General features: G+C 36.5%; 1 protein-coding gene across 2 annotated transcripts in view; it reads right to left on the reverse strand.

Annotated features, from left to right (window-relative positions):
- Window positions 1-18,253, reverse strand: part of LOC125801524 (gastrula zinc finger protein XlCGF49.1-like) — a 40,562-nt gene extending 22,309 nt beyond the window's left edge. The window contains exon 1 of one of the 2 annotated variants that reach the window (XR_007438707.1): window positions 17,310-18,253. Coding sequence is in view for 1 of the 2 variants with exons in the window: in XM_049478330.1 (XP_049334287.1) it covers window positions 17,431-18,111 (681 nt within the window). In the remaining variant the exon portion in view is untranslated. Of the gene's footprint in view, window positions 1-16,594 lie in introns of those variants that run through there. The other variant, XM_049478330.1, reaches the window with a different exon arrangement.
- Between the last annotated feature and the right edge of the window lie 319 nt (window positions 18,254-18,572).

Genomic DNA, 18,572 nt, shown 5'->3' on the forward strand with positions numbered 1-18,572 from the left:
AAGATACTCCCTAACTAATAACCTAAATACAAGGGGTAGCACCAGCCCTCTTACCTAGGGACCGATACAAACAACTCCTACATGATGTAAAAATGTACAGGTGCACCTATTTTACCTGTTAGCATACCCAAGGTGGTACAGCCAAACCAGTGAGTTGTCTTTTAGCCAAAAAGAGGGATTAAGTTAACCACATCAGAGAAGTAATACAATAAAATTAGGCTACAAGAGCGCATTGGCCTTAAAGCATACCCCATGGTTCTCTCTCTCTGTCGGCCATCTTGGTTCAGGTCCTTTTGTAGTCTCCACCCACAACTCTCTCCCATGGCTCACCTGAGAGAGAGAGAGAGAGAGAGATAGAGAGAGATACTGCACGTAAGCATTTAACCAAAAGTTTTTGGTTTTCAGCATTTACCCAAAAGTTTTTGAATTTTACCATTTAACCAAAAGTTTTTGGACTACTTCTCAGCCAAAGTATTTGTATTCCACAATTTAGCCAAGGTTTTGGGCTTTAGAATTCAACCAAATTTGCTCCATTGCTTCATCAGTAAAAAATATTTTAATTCCAATTTAGTCAAATAAACTAACGTGAAAACATTCTGTGTAAAGAAAAGAGCACAAACATACAAAATAACATCTTTATACTGTTTAATTCATTATGTTTCACTTAATTTATTGTATTACCCATGATTTAACGGTTCATATTCTAATATTTTATCAAACTATATATTATTAAACTGTTTTTGGACTAAGTGGGGCTATTTTGCTGTTATTGTTCTGTTGTGTAACGCTTAGCACTGATTACATATTACATAATAAAAAATAATATGAAAATAATTAAAATAGATATTTTTTACTTAGCAGCACTTGTGTCCCCATTTTAAAGTGTCTGGGTGGAAACAACACCACGCATCTCTACCAAGCAATTAAAAAAGACAAAAACCCAAAACAGTTTAATATTATGGTTTATTCTCCCAACCAATCAACAAATAAAATATTTGCATATGAACAGTTGAATCATGGGTAATACAATAAATTAGGTGAAACATAACAAATATTTTATATTTAGTCCGTTGTGCTCTTTTGTTTGCACAGAATGTTTTCACAGTCGACGACTCTCTACTAAAAGGAGTCTCCCATCCGGGTGAAATGCATCACCAAACTCCTGGTGCCCCGGGCAGAGGACCAACAGTTGGTGGACGGTGCGGTTTTTGGGATGTCAATCAGACACATTCCTAAGTGATTACTTATTGGATAGAAAATGCTGTGTGGTAATCTGACATTCTGTGCTGAGTATTTGTTTATAAACAGTCTGACACTCTTCTGAGGTAGAAATCAGACAAAGAATAAATCTGCTCTGGGAAGTCATTGATTCTGACCCACCTGAAGATGAAGGCAGGGGAGAAAAAAAAAAAAAGATTCCCGCACCGACCGCGCCGTCTGCGTCCTTAATAAAAACTTTTAAGAACCAGGGAATGGCGAATAGTTTTATACAGTGCATGTGATAATGTGGTTTACAAATCAGACATTAAAGATAATGAACGTCTAGCATAAACTATTATTTATATCGTCTCATTGCTGTGTGCATCTGTAACAAAACATTTATAGGAACTATTCAAATAAAGAAATAGATTTGTGAGCCTGTACATACATAAGTGTAAATCATCCAATACAGTGTTGGACGAAATTTATATCACACTATCGTTTGTTTTGTTACAAACAGTATAAAAGCTACTGCCTGTGGCTAAATGGTGGAATGCCAATAATTTTGTCTGATTGAGCTGTGTGCAAAAACTTTTGGTTAAATGCTAATATCCAAATACTTTTGAATAAATGGTGGTGCAGCAAAGATATGCCTCTTTATGGTTTAGTATATCTTCAGTCCAGCAGTGTAAACTCTTAAAAGCAGAAACAGTTATGATCATAAACCACAAGCACATGTCTTTCTGAAAAATGGCAATTATAAAAAAATACTTTCATAGGGTTTAAAAGGGCTGATAAAAACCTTTAGAAAAACACTGCAAAACACCACAAAACCAGCAGAAAAATATAAAAACCATAGAATATTTGTTTTAGCAGGAAAGGATAGTAAGCCTAATTGAATGTGTTTAAATTCAAAAGACAGGTATAAAAACAATTAAACACATTTTATTTTGAATTAGTTTAAACACAACACACACAATCAAAAATCAAAAGCACGAACACATACAACCTCACCCCCCAAAAAAACCCTAACAGAACATGCTAAGAAATATTACAATCTGAACACAAAAACTTGTCGAATTATCACATTATGGTTCATTAAAAAGTGGGCTTTCAATGTTTAAAATCACCTCCCCTTCCCTCACAACAGTTACACCACTCCACACAGTGGCGGGAACGCTGAACTCCTCCATGGTGTCACTGAGGAGAACAGTCTCATCGCCTTTTGTGGAGATTCCCACGATCTCCATCTCCACTGTGATCTTCAGTGACTCTGGTTCCTGTAACACAGAACATGGTGATAGGAGTAAGTTTTAACAGTCTACATTCTTTTCTGGTACAACAGCACAACAATAAAGTGTTAAACTACGGCACTGTAGTTATTAGTAGTGATGGGTCAGACTCTTAGCCGGCTCTTTCAAATAAACGACATGCGCTGATTCCAGAGAGTGAGCCAATATATATATATAAATATAAACGTATAGATTAAAGTTTTACGATGATACATATAAAGCACAATAGAAGACAGCATTAAAAAAAACATTAAGGAAGAAACCAAATGATAGAAATAGAGAAATATTAACTAGAGGCAACAGTGAAAGCTCCTCATAAACTCTTACAGTTTTTAGGCATTTCTTATTATTAGCAATATCTAAAGGTTTTCAAAAGGGGAATAAACTCCAGTAAGAAGATATCAAATCAAGTATTTACAATGATGATAGTAGTATTTACTCAATAAAATAATAATATTAATAATATACTTAAAATCAAGATCAGTGTATGAAAAAAAAACATATATATCACCAAGGTTCACATTTACAGAGATTTTAGTTTTCTTTAAAAAGAAAGAAGAAAAGTCTTGCCAGAATTAAGATACAATGGAACATAAAAAAAGATGATTCACGTTCTGATTGACAAAAAGAGCATTCAACATTGAAGTGCTTGATCTACCCACACCTTACACACGTGACCTCGCATAAACTGTGTTTTGTAGCAACATCAGCTCCCTCTTCCACAACAGGGCAGATCATAACAGAAACCAATCAAACCCTCAAACATGAGCTCCTTTTTATGTCAATCTTTGCTAAAGTTTTCAAAAAACATCACCTGGATGCTTGTTTTTTTTATTTGCACAATTATTTTTTATTTTGTTGAGTGACACTTTGTTGATGGTGTTCAGCGCTGTTGATTTCACTGTATAGAGTTGCACATTTGAAAATAGTATACACATTTACATTGGACCTGTTTGTTTACTTGAGATGGGCCTTTGTTTTTGTATTTCACTATTTATTTTTTATAAAAATAAAGCCATATAAATAATATATATTTTATATAATGTATGTTTCAACTCTATTAATTCATTGTAAACACAATTTGGTAATAAATTGAATTAAGCAACCAAAAAATATAAGGAGCTACTTGGAAGCCGAAAGAGCCGGCTCTTCTTATACCTCTTTTCCACCAAAAAAGTGCTGGTGCTGGAGCCGGTTCCAGGGAACCTTTTAAGAACTGGCCCATGTTTCCACTGCTCTAAGGAGTCACTCACTAAATATGTAAATGTGGTTTGATTTGTTACAAACAGCAGAGATGTAGTAATGATTCAGGACATTCAAGGCAGAAATTAAAAATGATGCAGTTCTAGCATACAGTTTTTTATATAAATTTTTGCAGTCTCATGGTTCAGTACATCTGTAACAAAAAAAATTCTAGGAACTATTAAAATCAATAAATACTTTTTTTTTTACTTTAAATACATTTATGAAGCCTATACCTATGTAAGAAGTGTAAATCATCCTTTACACACAATAAATTTCTTCATTTCTGTATTGGTATTAAGAACTTTATATAAGGTGTATATACCTTATATAAGGTGTATGGCTATACATATGCCTATTGGGTTCTATCTTTTCTTCTCAAATTAATGCACTGAACTGACGCAGCTCTCTGTAATGAACGTCAGTCGGTAACAGATGCTGTAAATACTAAATGCCTCTTAAGAATATTTTTTAGTTGGAGGACCATTGCTGTCTTAGAACTCCAGGCCAATATTTAATAAAAATATATTCGTTTAAAAATTACAAAAACATTATTGGAGACAATCAGTGATTTTAAATTATTGTCCAGCCTTAAGTATTATATATAATTCATATTCAATATACATATCAGTGGTGTGCAGTAAGGCCTCTAAGGGGCTGACCAAATGTGCATGTAAATAATTACATATTTTTTTATCAGGATGTATATAATTATTGCAAGTGTAAGCATTTATTTTATAGATTAACTAAAAAAACAGCAACTAATTCAAAGCATTAGCCTGTGTTTTTCGTTGCTATAGGACTGTATGATTGACAGCGGTACTGACCAATCAAAGCTCTTTAAAATGTCTTCTGCTCACGTGTCCGCGGACCCTTCTCCTGATTTTGAGAAGGGTGTAGTAATGAGTCTATTAGAAAAGTCTTAGGACAATCTAACCAATAAGACTCATGCTTTTCACTCCGGGGGCGGGGCCATGGCTGCCTAGCCCCTTCTCTGCGCTCGGATGAAGGGGTCAGGCTACGCGCATTGATTAGTAGTAAAACGGAGAGCGCATGCTGGAATAATTAAATATTTAGCTAACTATCATGGAAATAAGACAGATATTGTGTCATATTATATTAAAAAGCCTTTTTAAAGGCTGCCCTTCAATGTGAAACTAAGTAATATGCCGTGTGACTGGTGATTTTTGTGTGTACTTAATGTTTTGGCTGCTCTGGCGTCCTGTAGAGATACAAATGAGTGATATTTGTTAAACGCCTGTACTTGTAGGAACATTAAGCATTTATTGTTGGGTCTATTGTATGCTTTTGTAGTTTGTAGCTGTATTTGTGGACTGTTTATGTGTATTAAGTTCATTGGAACTACTGGTCTGAATCTTCAGGTCTGGAACTTAAGCTGGTTCTCTGGCTCTATAGCAGTGGTCTCAATCTTATTCTATCTGGGGGCCGCTGTAGGTAGAGACTGGGTGAGGCTGGGCCGCACAGGACAAGAACACGTATTTTATTCAACACATTCTGCCATGCCAGGTGTTCTGTCGAGTGATGCTACCCATCGATACACGCTTTCTAAAGTGCTATTTGTATTATTATTTCAAGTGTACTATAATAATTCTGTTTTTCTAATATTTTTTGTTCATTTAATAACCTGGACTGTCATTACATTGTCAAAGTGTAATGGCAATTAATAATAATAATAATAATAATAATAATAATAATAATAATAATAATAATAAAATATGATCTTAAATTAAATAAAAAAAAAGATTATAATAAACTCTTACTACCATAACTTTACCCTGATACGGTGGTTTAGACTATCCAAACATAGTACATGAACTTCTGCTGGAAACATGCTCTAATATTGTGCTACTTTTGTGCTTTTACCTTTAAATATACACAAAAGGGTAGCACGGTTTGTCAGGGTAGCACAAGTCGACAGAACACCAAATCTCTCGTCTCGCCGTGTGGGCGTATCTTGAATCCAAACAAGGCTACAGGTGTACTCAATTTTAAACTTTTAATGATTAAATGAACTTTACTGTGCTCTATATAAATCCATATTTTGCCGTTTGTGTGTGTAAGGCTCGAATGTGTGTGTGTGTGTGAAGTCCCTGATTGGCTGAAAGCAGCGCGGCGGCTTGATTCATTTGAATAAAGAATGCGGGGTTGCGTTCAACGCAACGCAACCCAACCCAGCCGGTATGCAGTGGCTCTCTCCATTGAAGTGAATAGGATGCGATGTGCTGTTGAAGATACATCAGCAATGTTATTTTATTCTTTATTCTGTTTATTGTTTATGTAAAAACTGGGTTTGCAACATTGAATATTAATCAAGCAATCGGTTATTTACACTGGAGGAGGACCCTCATTTACTGTGCCGCTGAGCATTTACAGTTTAAAAGGGATTAAAAATATTATAAATAAAATTAGAAAAATTAGAAATAAAAACTAACATTTACTATAGACGGAAAAAATATAAAGATAAAAAAGGAAAAATAAAAAACTTTAAAAAGATCATAAAAATTAATACATCAAAAATAAAAATATATATCTTATGAAAAAAATTATTTGATCAATAAAAATAATAAAAAATATTTAAAATGAATTCAAAAATAATTAATATAAAATAAAAATTCATTTAAAACAAAATCAAAGGCTTTCTAATAGTGCGCAGAATAATATCAGTTTCAGTTAGTTTCGGTTTCAAATAATTGAAACAGCTCACCAAAACCTCAACCTATCCTTTATATTTGACAATATTTGATTAACTTTACAGGTCCTCACTCATCTTAATTAATTTAACTAAACTGAGTTGTTATATTATTTGAAGCCTCGCGCTGAATTCAGCTCGGCGATGCGAGAGAGAGAGAGCGGCGTATTTTGCCTGATTTCTCTTGATTGAATATGAGTAAATATTCAAATTTAATACCATACATTTTGCTACACTTTATAGGACTTTATTTATTAAAAGTTTTTTTAATCGCAGTGCCATGCAAGCTTTCAAGCTCGTTCTGCGTGACTGCAGCATGCAGGAGAGATTTTAGTCAATTAATTAATATATACATTTTTAAAATAAATTTGCCCTGGTGATAAGAAATGAACGCTAACATATAGCTTTATATTGCTGTGTATTTCAAATGTTTTTTAAGGTTTATATACTTGACATGCAGCACCAGATGACAGGGTGATGCTTTATTTTTTAGATATGAAAAAAAAATTAAAAGTGACTTTCAGTTACATAATAGCAAAGTGAAATGTGACATAAATGACATAAATAAAGTTATGTCCAGTTCAAAGTTCTTTTCTCTTTTAATTTTTCATTTCAAAAACTCCAGCTATTGAGTAAGAATAAGCACCTGTTAAAATTCTGGACAGCAGAATGCCTGTGTCTGCTCTATTAAGCTTAGTCTGTGTACTAAGCATAAATATAAATCCTTATAACTGTTTGATCCAGGTGTTAAACTGTTGTATTAATACCATTTTAACGTTTTTCGTTTTTATGTTTTGAAATTCGTTAGATTATATTTTTGTCAACATTTTGGGTTAATTTTCGTTTGTTATTTTTCTAATAATAATAGAAATTATATAATTAATTTATATATATAATTAATTTATGCACTCATTAATATGCCATACCACATGTCTGTCTTTGTTAAAGAGCATAATATAAAGTATTTCAGCATGAAAGCACGTATTTGTAATGTGTCATTACTACATCTCTGCTGTTTGTAACAACACGTCTCGCAATTGGCCCGCGGGCCACGAGTGTGAGACCCAGGGGCGCAGATGGACATTTTGAACTGGGGGGGACCAAGCTGTAAAATTATATATATATATATATATATATGCTGCAATAAACTTTAGAATAATCACTTTTCTGATCAACACTAGCCATACTGAAACTGTTATTGGTCTGGTATGTCAATATGTCCCCAGTGCCATCTGCGCGCATTCTTACACCATGATGCCAAATCACTGACATCCTACTATTCCATATCACATTGTTTTTTGAAAAAACGCTGTCATTGTTTTTTGTTTCTTCCTTGCTACAGCCTAGGCAAGACCAGGAAGACAATGTTAACATTTTACATCTTATAATTTCAGTTAACAGCGACTGCTTACTAAAATAACATCATAATAACATCATACATAAAATCAATGGAGAGAGCCGCTGCATGCCTCGGTGCATGCCGGGTTGTTGCGTTTAACGCAGCTCCGCCCTCCGGCTCAACTTTATTCAAATAAATCCGGCCGCCGCACTGTGTCCAGTCCAGCCAATCAGGGAAAAGCAGGCTGCGTCCAGCCAATGAGGGAAGAGCAGGCTGCGTCTTCACACACACACAAGCCTCTTACACACACACACACACACAGAACAGGCGCCTGTTTATAGAGCTATAGGTTACAGTGAGGTTGGTAAAAAAAAAAATATATATTAAACTTATGACTGTCTACTTCTGTTGCTTCATTTTAATTCAAAAACGAGCAAGGAGATCCAGCGTTGAAAAAAAGTGCCAGTGGACACGTACCGTAAGGAGCTGGTAACTGCCTGTGTCTGTAGTCTACAGGCAGTTACCAGCTCCTTAGAACCCCGGACTTGAGAAGGTGCGTTAAATTTACATTGGAACTGGAACACGGAGCTCCGAACAATGTAACCTCTGAACTGAACGCTTCCTAGTTTAAAAACGAGGGCATTGTGGAACACAGAACTCCACAAACGTACAGTTAATTAAATTAAAACCCCAACGTTTATGCTTGTAGATGGTAGATTTCGGATGAGGTCACTATAATCATCTGCGCCCATGGTGAGACCCCTGCTCTGTAGTGTTTATGCGTCTCATTTTGACCCTGTGGCTATAAAGACTTCCTAAAATCAAACTTGGGTAAAGGGAGGAACTAGAAGAGTTTGTGACACAGAGAGGAAAAAAGGAGTAAAAAAATTGGAGCAAGCCAGAGCTCAGGGTAAAAACTGGCATAAATTTATTTTTATGCAAACTAAGATCCAAAACTGAGTGACTGTAGACAGGTGTTTCAGTTTCATTGTCCAACCCCGGTATGTCCCAAATGTGTCTATAAACTGGGTATAGGATATATATGATATCTCAATAAATTTTATAAAACATATTTTCTTTTTTTTTGTTTTCAGCTCAGAAAGTCCTTTTGTAACGTTTGTAATAATACTTTTTATTATTTTAAGCAATGTCTTTTTGTCCACAGATCTTTCAGACACATCCCATGTAAAAATGTCCCCAGAGCTCGTCAAGCTAGTCATACGGTTAGCTTATTAGAATAGGCAGCAGTGACTTCATTTAACTCACAATAGAAAAAAGGGCAATTCTCTTTATATTCTTTTTCCTAAAGTTCATATTAATACTTGTAAAGGGTTAATCATTTAGTGGGTGTTAACATATGAACAGCTCAGGCATGAGGGATTGTGGTAGCTGCCTACCGTTTCATACACAGCCAGTCTATCTCTGCTCTCTCCTACTGGTATGCAGATTAGCTAAGTGTCAAACGGTCAGGTTGTTACCGTCATTTAATGGTCCATATTATGTCAATTTACATTTGAGATTTGTAGGTATAAACATACACATATTCACACACATATTTTTTCACAGTTTAGTTTTTCACCTGCATATCCGATTAGCCTAAATTTTACCCTGTATATTTAATTCCCAGTGCCAGAGAGCTTTATTTTCGTGATAAATATTTCTTAAAACTGCATTGACACTAATGTGGTGACGTGTTTGTGTGTGTTGTGTTGGTACATGTAGATCAGGTGCAGCAGTGCTGCTGGGGTTTTTAAACACAGGGTTCAAACACCTTTTACCATGTAAAATTCAAGCACTTTCAAGTCCCACTTTCAAGTTTTTTTCAGCACCTTTGAGCAAAGTGGTAAATTAATGATAACGGTGATATCTCAAAACTGCGATTCAGCGATAATCAATATATTGCAAAACTATTCTCCACACTTCACAGCGACTGAGCTACTGAGAAAAAAACACTTCTATGTAAGTAAATAGCAGGAGTGATGGATTTATTGGTGTCAGTTTCACACAAGTTAAATACCAATGTTCTCAAAATACTGAGTATCTCAACATAATGTGTATCCAATAAATTTCGTTCCACTTCACGATTGAAAGATTATTGATCTACTGTTCGAATTATGATGTATCTGGCATGATACGTCATAAAGAAGAAAAGGAGATCCAGTCCAAAATTGTAGTTCCGTCAGATTTTATTCAAAGAATCTGAGCAAAACAGTTTTTTTGGATACATCAAAAATTGAGTAAAAAGATTATTGAAAAATGAATTGAAATAAAAAGGTGAAAATAAGAGGAAAACCCCAAAGGTGAGAAAAGTTGGGGTTTCCAGAGTTCTCGGCTGTGTGAACAGGACCTGTGGCTCTGTAGTCCCTCTCGGGAGAAGCTCTCCCGCCCAACTCTACTCTTCTTCCTAGACAGAGTCTAATAAAAACAGACATTCGCCTGGCCTCAGTCTAATAGTGTGTGAGGAGGCTCCTCACACCCCCCCGGATCCTGATACTGATAAGCAGTTATTCATCCTATACGTCAGCCGAGAACTCGGTCACCCCAACCTTATCAGACTATAGATTACATGTACAGAAACTCATGGTTCCGCTGGAAAAAATCAATCATGCTAAGTTGCAAGAAAAACGGCCTTGCTTTGAGCACAAGGACACAATATACATACATTCTAAGTCACAATGTGAATCATCATGAATCGTGCTAAATGCTTGAATAACATACTGATTAAGTGAAATGCTGATTTAGTTACACACAGATTAACCCTTTAATCAATGAACAATGAACATAGTAAGGCAAAACTCCTCCGTATTCTTACACACTTGTTAATTCTTCACAAAAAACAAACAAAAAAAATCATATATTTATGTTTGAAGCCCAAAATGTGGCAAAAGTTTGAAAAGTTCAAGGGGGGGCCGAATACTTTTGCAAGGCACTGTATATAGTGGTTGCTTGAATGTATGTTTGGCTGTGTACAAAAGCTTTTGGCTAAATGCTTAAGTTGAAAGAATAGATAAGATTGCAGATCTTGCAATATAAAAGCCTTTTATTGAATCACATAGATATGAATATGAGTAAATACATAAGGTGATGTAAAACAACGATAATAGCTGGTACTGGATAAAACAATCAATAAACTAAATGGATTAGATATTTTTAGTACCTTTAGAGATATAAAAAAAACCCTTTAGCAAAACGATACCAAATAAGGAAAAGATAACAGAGTAACTTTAGCAACACAACACAACCAAATATCCCTGTAGATTAACTTGCAGATTTTTAATCAGACTGACTGAACCATAGACCAATGAGAAAACCAGTAGAGCAGGGGTGTCAAACTCATTTTGGCCAAGGGCCACATTGGCATATTGGCTGTCCACTGAGGGCCAGATGTAACTTATAAATGTAATAAAATGTAATAAAATGTAATATAAAATGAATGTAATTACTCCTTAATGTTAAATAACTCTCAATATACTATTTATTCAATCAAATATTACAGTTGCATGGAAAAAATGTTTGCTTGTTGCTCTATTAACATAAATCCTTTTAATTTGTCATGTTATGAAATCCAAAAACTCCATCAATCAAGAACCAAACTAGTCAAGTGAATAGAAATGACATAAAATACTAGTTACATTAACTTTGATCAAAACGTTTGATACTGAAATAAGGCTTAATAAATATAAAATCAAAAATTGTGAGCTGTTAAGAACATGTGATAGATTTAGCATTTCCTCAGATTTAGCAGTTCCTCATACAACCACTAGTCGGAGCTGCAGCAGCAGCACAAGCCCGCAGTCTTTACTCAGTCAGAGCTACAGCCCAGCCACGGGCTACAGGGCTCAGCTGAGCCAGTCTGGAGCGTTTTTACAGTTTTTAAAATTCTTCTGTGTAGAAAATAAAGGTTAGAAAATAAACCCCACTAACCGAATAATACAGCTCTCTACAGTTCATCTTTCAGCCCAAGCAGCTAACAGCAGCAGTTTAGAGCAGCCGTCACGGAGTCACTGCTCGGATTACATTATAAACAGGTCAGTTAGCGCGCTGCTAACCTCAGGATGTTTATAACTACGGAGTTTAGTGAACACACCACGGCTGCAAGGTTAGACTGTTGAAGGCTACTGAAGACTATTAAAGGCTATTAGAGGTTATTGAAAGGGTTATTGGGGGCAGAAATCACTAAAGGCTGGTTAGATAAGTGATTCACGTCCTCGTCCTTTGCTGCGGTGAAACTGTGACTAGCGCTGTCACAGTGATGTTTATTAACGTCATTAAAACAGATTTTGTCAGCTATTGTCGTATAAATATTTACACAGAACTTATATCTCTCCTAACAAGCGTTTATTTTGGTCAGTAACACTCTTCGTAACACAAAAGGCATACCGGTCTTTCGCCTTGAAGCACAGCCGTCCGTTTGCATCAGCTTCTCTTTTTCTGGACATTATGGGATAAAAGTTTGTATGTCTCAATTCCACCCGCGAAGTTACGCCTTCCCTCCGGCAGGGTTTCCACATCAATGACTACACTGCCGTGTGTAGTGGCAGTAAGCCGTAACTTCGCGGGTAATACAATCGAAAGCGTTGTGGGAAATGTAGTTTTTGGTCAAAGAACGCTTCTGACCTATTTATTATAGACACTAAGATCTTACAAGCTCTCGCTTGGATGTGGCCACATTTGGCCCGCGGGCCTTGTGTTTGACACATGTGCAGTAGAGGGAATCAAGGATCCTGCAGTCTTACTGCTGCATAGCCTGCTGAGTGTTGCTTTCAGTATGGAAACTACAGCTAGACCGTTTTTTGTTTTTTTTTTAACTCTGAAAAGGATTTTGTTGGCCTTTTGTTGCAAGCTAAGAATATTCTCTACTCCTAAGAATACTCTACTCCTTTAAACTACGACATCTAAATTTTAAAAGACTAAGTAATGCTAATCTAACATCTGGAGCAAACACTGGCAGTGCCCTCGCTCCAACTACAAACTACAAACGTGGAGTGGAGGAAAAAATAAAGAAAGTTTTTATGTGTAAACAATTGAGAATGTGTTAAAGCTGTAAATGACATAAGTTGACCAAATGATCATTTCCTACTTATGGCAAAGCATATTCAATTTTTAAACCTAAAAATGTCCCAGAATGATAAAATCCTCACTTTTGTTTATTATTAGTTCTAAAGCTAATGCTGAGATTTAATATACGATTTTACTCTGAGCTAGCATCATCGCTTTACTATTTATTCAGCATATCACTGAAAAAATTGTAAAAATGTATGTTCCTAGTTTATGCTGTTAGTGGTACCATTTATGATTCTGTGTGTAAAAACTTCTTAACCCTCATGCCCTCCTCAAATTTTGCACCCTCTGGACACCTTCGTGGCAAAAATGTACACGCACCAAAAAACTGCTCTTAAATCATTATACATTATTTTTTTTTCTGCTTTTTTTTTCATAAATCACTTAATCAATTTCAGACCTACTCAAAACTACCAAACATTAAATAATTTTCAGGATTTTAACCCTTTAAATGACAGTTTAATTATTTGAATTATTGCATTTTGTTTTGCAAAAAAACACGAAAAATGTATTATTTTCCATAAAACAAACAGTGGACAGATGGGGAATTGGTGGTAATTACATTCTTGGATATGTCAAAGATTAGCAACAAAATTGTTTTGATTGCATTATTATTTTTTATGTAGTGCCAGATTTCAAATTTTGCACCCTCTGGACACCTTCGTGGCAAAAAAGTACACGCACAAAATCAGCAATAAAATCCTCATATGTCAATATTTTTTTTTGCTTTTTTTTTCATACATCACTTAATCAACTTCAGCCCTGATTAAAATGATCAAATATTCAATAATTTACAGGATTTTAACCCTTTAAATGACGGTTTAATTACATTAATTATTAATTATTCATTAAAAAACCCACAAAAATTTAATTATTTTCCATATAATAAATAGTAGATGGATGGGGCATTGGTGGAAATTAGAGTCTTGGATATGTCAAAGATTAGCAACTAAATTTATTTGATTGAATTATTACTTTTTATGTAGTGCCAAATACTCCCTCTGGACACCTTCATGGCCAAAAATGCCCCATTGACTTCCATTGAAACCACATTTTTTTATCTCACTGCAATTACAGTATAAAATCATGCATTCTGAAATGTTAGTATTTCATTTTGAAGAAAAGTAGTGATATTTGACATTTTTACTGTATTCCATTAGATTCAACAATTTTCCCATTTTAGGCTGATGAATTAAATTCTTGTCATTTTGCCAGTTATATTATGGAGCCATGTGACTAACAGGGGACCCCCTAGAGTGTGTGTGTGTGCAATCAGTTTAGAAAGAAAGAACACTTTTGTTGGCATTGCTGTCACAAATGTACAATGGAATTAGAATTCTGAATTTGCTCCTAAAAGTTTAGCTTAGTTCCTTTCAAGCAGACCAGCAGGCCCTGCAGCATGTGACCTGGTGCTCTCTACAAATACACCTGTTACACTTGGTGCAGGTGGTAGAGGACCTCTTCTTTAGGCCTGTGCACAACCAGCACACACCTCTCTTTCTGGTGGCAGTAGTGCCAATGGCAGTATCAGTTGTTTCTGTATGAGCAGCAACAGGGGCCTGTAAATCCACCACCATGGCAGCAGCAGCTGCTGTACGTGGAGGGTGCCGTCTCCGCACAATTTCTGAGGACACCATGGATTTCCCCAGCTCCTCTAAGAACAGCCTCCGTCTGTATGTTCTTTGCTGGTTCCAGGAGGGAACCACAGCAGTGAACAGCACGAAAGCATTGAAGGCGGAGATATCGATGCAATTGAAGAAGAGGACAAGAGGCCACCGGGAGGTCCGCCTGCTACAGCTGTAGGTGCTGACCACCTACGAACAACCAAGAACAATTGTCTGCTTCAATCTGGGGGGAAGCTCAGGCTTATTTGCTCTGATGGTCCCTACCAGAGCCACCTTCTTCCTCAGAAGCTCCTGGGCAAGTGAGTAGGAAGTGAAAAAATTGTCACAAGTAACTGTGACACCCTTGAGCCCCTCAGTCATATCCAGGATGACTCTCTTTCCCTGGCCCATTTCTAGAGCTCCACCAGCGGGTTTTCCAGTATACACCTGGCACCTCCAGGCATATGATGTGGCGACGTCTGTGGTAACCCAGATTTTCAGCCCATACTTCGCTGGCTTGCTGGGCATATACTGCCCGAATTTGCAGCGGCCTCTGAAAGGTACAAGCTGCTCATCGACGCAGATGTTCTCCCCTGGATTAAAAAGGAGTGGGAGACGCTGCACCCATTTGTCCCACATATTACAGAAAGCAGAAAGCTTGTCCTCTTTGTGTCGGCAAGGACGGGTGAGTCGATCATCGAATCGGAGGCTGGCACTTATCAATTGAAATCGTTTGTGGGACATGGTGGCTCTGAAGACTGGTCTCCCATTCTGGTCATCCCACAGGCTGCGGGTAGATTCTCCTTTGGACCGGTACACACCTGCCAGAATGAGAAGTCCCATGTATGCTCTAATCTCTGTTTCATCTACATCACTCCATCCTGACACCGAACGCCTCCCATGCAGGTTTGTCATTTGTAAAATCAGCTGGATCATGTCAGGAGTGAAGAAAAGGTCAAAAGAAGATGCCACATCATGGATTCTGGTTATGGCATATCTTGTGGGCCCTGCAATCATGCCACTGGGTGCCTGAATGTAGCGCAGTGTCTTGGAATGAGATGGAGACCAAACTTGCCCATTTTTCGCTGTCCACTCACTGTTAAGATGGGCAGGATCCTCAATGTCCTCTTCACTTTCAGAGGAAGGGTCAGAGGCACTCTCAGAAATGGAGGACTCCAGTGACCATTCCGTGTTAGACTCCGCGTCGAAGCTTGTGTCTTCTTCAGAGGATTCCTGCAGCTCGGTTGTAGATAAAGGCTGCATGACCATTTCTAATGCTTCCTCTGTACTAAAATGTCTCTTCATTTTTCCTGCAGGTCTTTCTCCTTCTCTGCTCTCTATGAAATGACCCCTCAGCCAAACTGCACGTTTATCTTTGGCTGTGAAAGCAGCCAGGTGCATAAACATACTAATAGTTTTTTTGTTGTTGTTTTTGATTACATCAAAGGCAAGAGGACATGATTTTACTCAATCACCTCTTCAAAGACATCCATCAAAGGTGACCTTTTTTCACCCCAAAAATATCAGTGTGTGCTTACAGATTCACACACACACTCTCATTATCTCTCTCTTTCTCACAGGCCCACACACACACACACACACACACTCTAGGGGGTCCCCTGTTAGTCACATGGCTCCATAATATAACTGGCAAAATGACAAGAATTTAATTCATCAGCCTAAAATGGGAAAATTGTTGAATCTAATGGAATACAGTAAAAATGTCAAATATCACTATTTTTCTTCAAAATGAAATACTAACATTTCAGAATGCATGGTTTTATACTGTAATTGCAGTGAGATAAAAAAATGTGGTTTCAATGGAAGTCAATGGGGCATTTTTGGCCATGAAGGTGTCCAGAGGGAGTATTTGGCACTACATAAAAAGTAATAATTAAATCAAATAAATTTTGTTGCTAATCTTTGACATATCCAAGACTCTAATTTCCACCAATGCCCCATCCATCTACTATTTATTATATGGAAAATAATTAAATTTTTGTGAGTTTTTTAATGAATAATTAATAATTAATGTAATTAAACTGTCATTTAAAGGGTTAAACTCCTGTAAATTATTGAATATTTGATCATTTTGATCAGGGCTGAAGTTGATTAAGTGATGTATGAAAAAAAAAGCAAAAACAAATATTGAAATATGAGGATTTTATTGCTGATTTTGTGCGTGTACATTTTTGCCACGAAGGTGTCCAGAGGGTGCAAAATTTGAAATCTGGCACTACATAAAAAATAATAATGCAATCAAAACAATTTTGTTGCTAATCTTTGACATATCCAAGACTGTAATTACCACCAATTCCCCATCTGTCCACTGTTTGTTTTATGGAAAATAATACATTTTTCGTGTTTTTTTGCAAAACAAAATGCAATAATTCAAATAATTAAACTGTCATTTAAAGGGTTAAAATTCTGAAAATTATTTAATGTTTGGTAGTTTTGAGTAGGTCTGAAATTGATTAAGTGATTTATGAAAAAAAAGCAAAAAAAAATATTGATGTATAATGATTTAAGAGCTGTTTTTTGGTGCGTGTACATTTTTGCCACGAAGGTGTCCAGAGGGTGCAAAATGCATCCAGAGAGTATGAATGACGTGTAAGAGTAAAAGACAATAGATTTCAAAAATTTAATGAAAAAGCAGATTTTCACCAAATGATCACCAAATGAAAAAAAAAAAGTTGAAAAAAATGTACAAAAATGCCCGAGGAGGGCATAAGGGTTAAAACACAACACTAAGTGTTGAAGAGCTCTGCAGGCATTAACTAATGTAGGTATACAAACAAACATAAAAACACAGCATGAAATTCAGTAAACATCATCTCTGGATAAGATTCATTTTTCTGAACCTGTAAAAAGCCAAGTTCTTGTAACAGAGTGAAGATTTTGTGCAGGATGAGGTGTTTTTGGCTGTCTGAAAGATTTAAGGTTTGCATTTTTATGGCAGAGGAACAGATTTGGGATACTTTTCTATCTTTTGTGAATGCACTGATGTAATACACTCTGTAAAGTAAAACTCTTCCCACAGTCTGAGCAGTGATACGGTTTCTCTCCTGTGTGAATGCGCTGGTGATTTTTGAGATCACTCTGTTTAGTAAAACTCTTCCCACAGTCTGAGCAGTGATACGGTTTCTCTCCTGTGTGAATGCGCTGGTGCAGTTTGAGATGACTCTGTTGAGTAAAACTCTTCCCACAGTCGAAACAGTAATACGGTTTCTCTCCTGTGTGAATGCGCTGATGCAGTTTGAGAGTACTCTGTTGATTAAAACTCTTCCCACAGTCTGAGCAGTGATACGGTTTATCTCCTGTGTGAATGCGCTGGTGTTTTGTGAGAGTACTCTGTTGAGTAAAACTCTTCCCACAGTCTGAGCAGTGATACGGTTTCTCTCCTGTGTGAATGCGCTGGTGTTTTTTGAGAGTACTCTGTTCAGTAAAACTCTTCCCACAGTCTGAGCAGTGATGTGGTTTCTCTCCTGTGTGAATGCGCTGGTGTTTTTTGAGATCACTCTCTTGATTAAAACTCTTCCCACAGTCTGAGCAGTGATGTGGTTTCTCTCCTGTGTGAATGCGCTGGTGTTTTTTGATATCACTCTGTTTAGTAAAACTCTTGACAGAGTGCTGATGTTTCTCCATGTCGGGACTTGGCTCCATCTGTCTGTGAAATGTAGCAAACAATTTCTGCGTTTTCAGGAGATTCTTCTGGATGGCTTGTGCTTCACCTCTTTCAGCAGTTTAACACTGTTCTTTATTAAATATCCTTGTTGTTTATTCTGGAAAAACAAAGAAAAAAAATGTTGTGTATTAAAATAAAAGCAGGTCAATTAACCAAAAATAATTACCTACATTAGTTACACTATGTGGAGAAAAATACTGGGACACCTTCATACTACAATAAAGGCTTCAGTACTTTTATCCCATTATAAATTCACAGACATTTTAATATGTAGTTGTATCTTGACTGTCAGCAGGCTGCAGCTGCAAAATGTATGTAGCAGAAACACTGCTGCTGTCCTGAGCACTGAATACAGTGTTATACTACTACTTTAGTAGTATCACACTTTACACTATAATCCATACTACTAAAACTTGAAGCTCGGCTGCGCTCCGGTCCA

This window comes from Astyanax mexicanus, chromosome 4 (genome assembly GCF_023375975.1).
Source record: "Astyanax mexicanus isolate ESR-SI-001 chromosome 4, AstMex3_surface, whole genome shotgun sequence".
NCBI lineage: Eukaryota > Metazoa > Chordata > Actinopteri > Characiformes > Acestrorhamphidae > Astyanax > Astyanax mexicanus.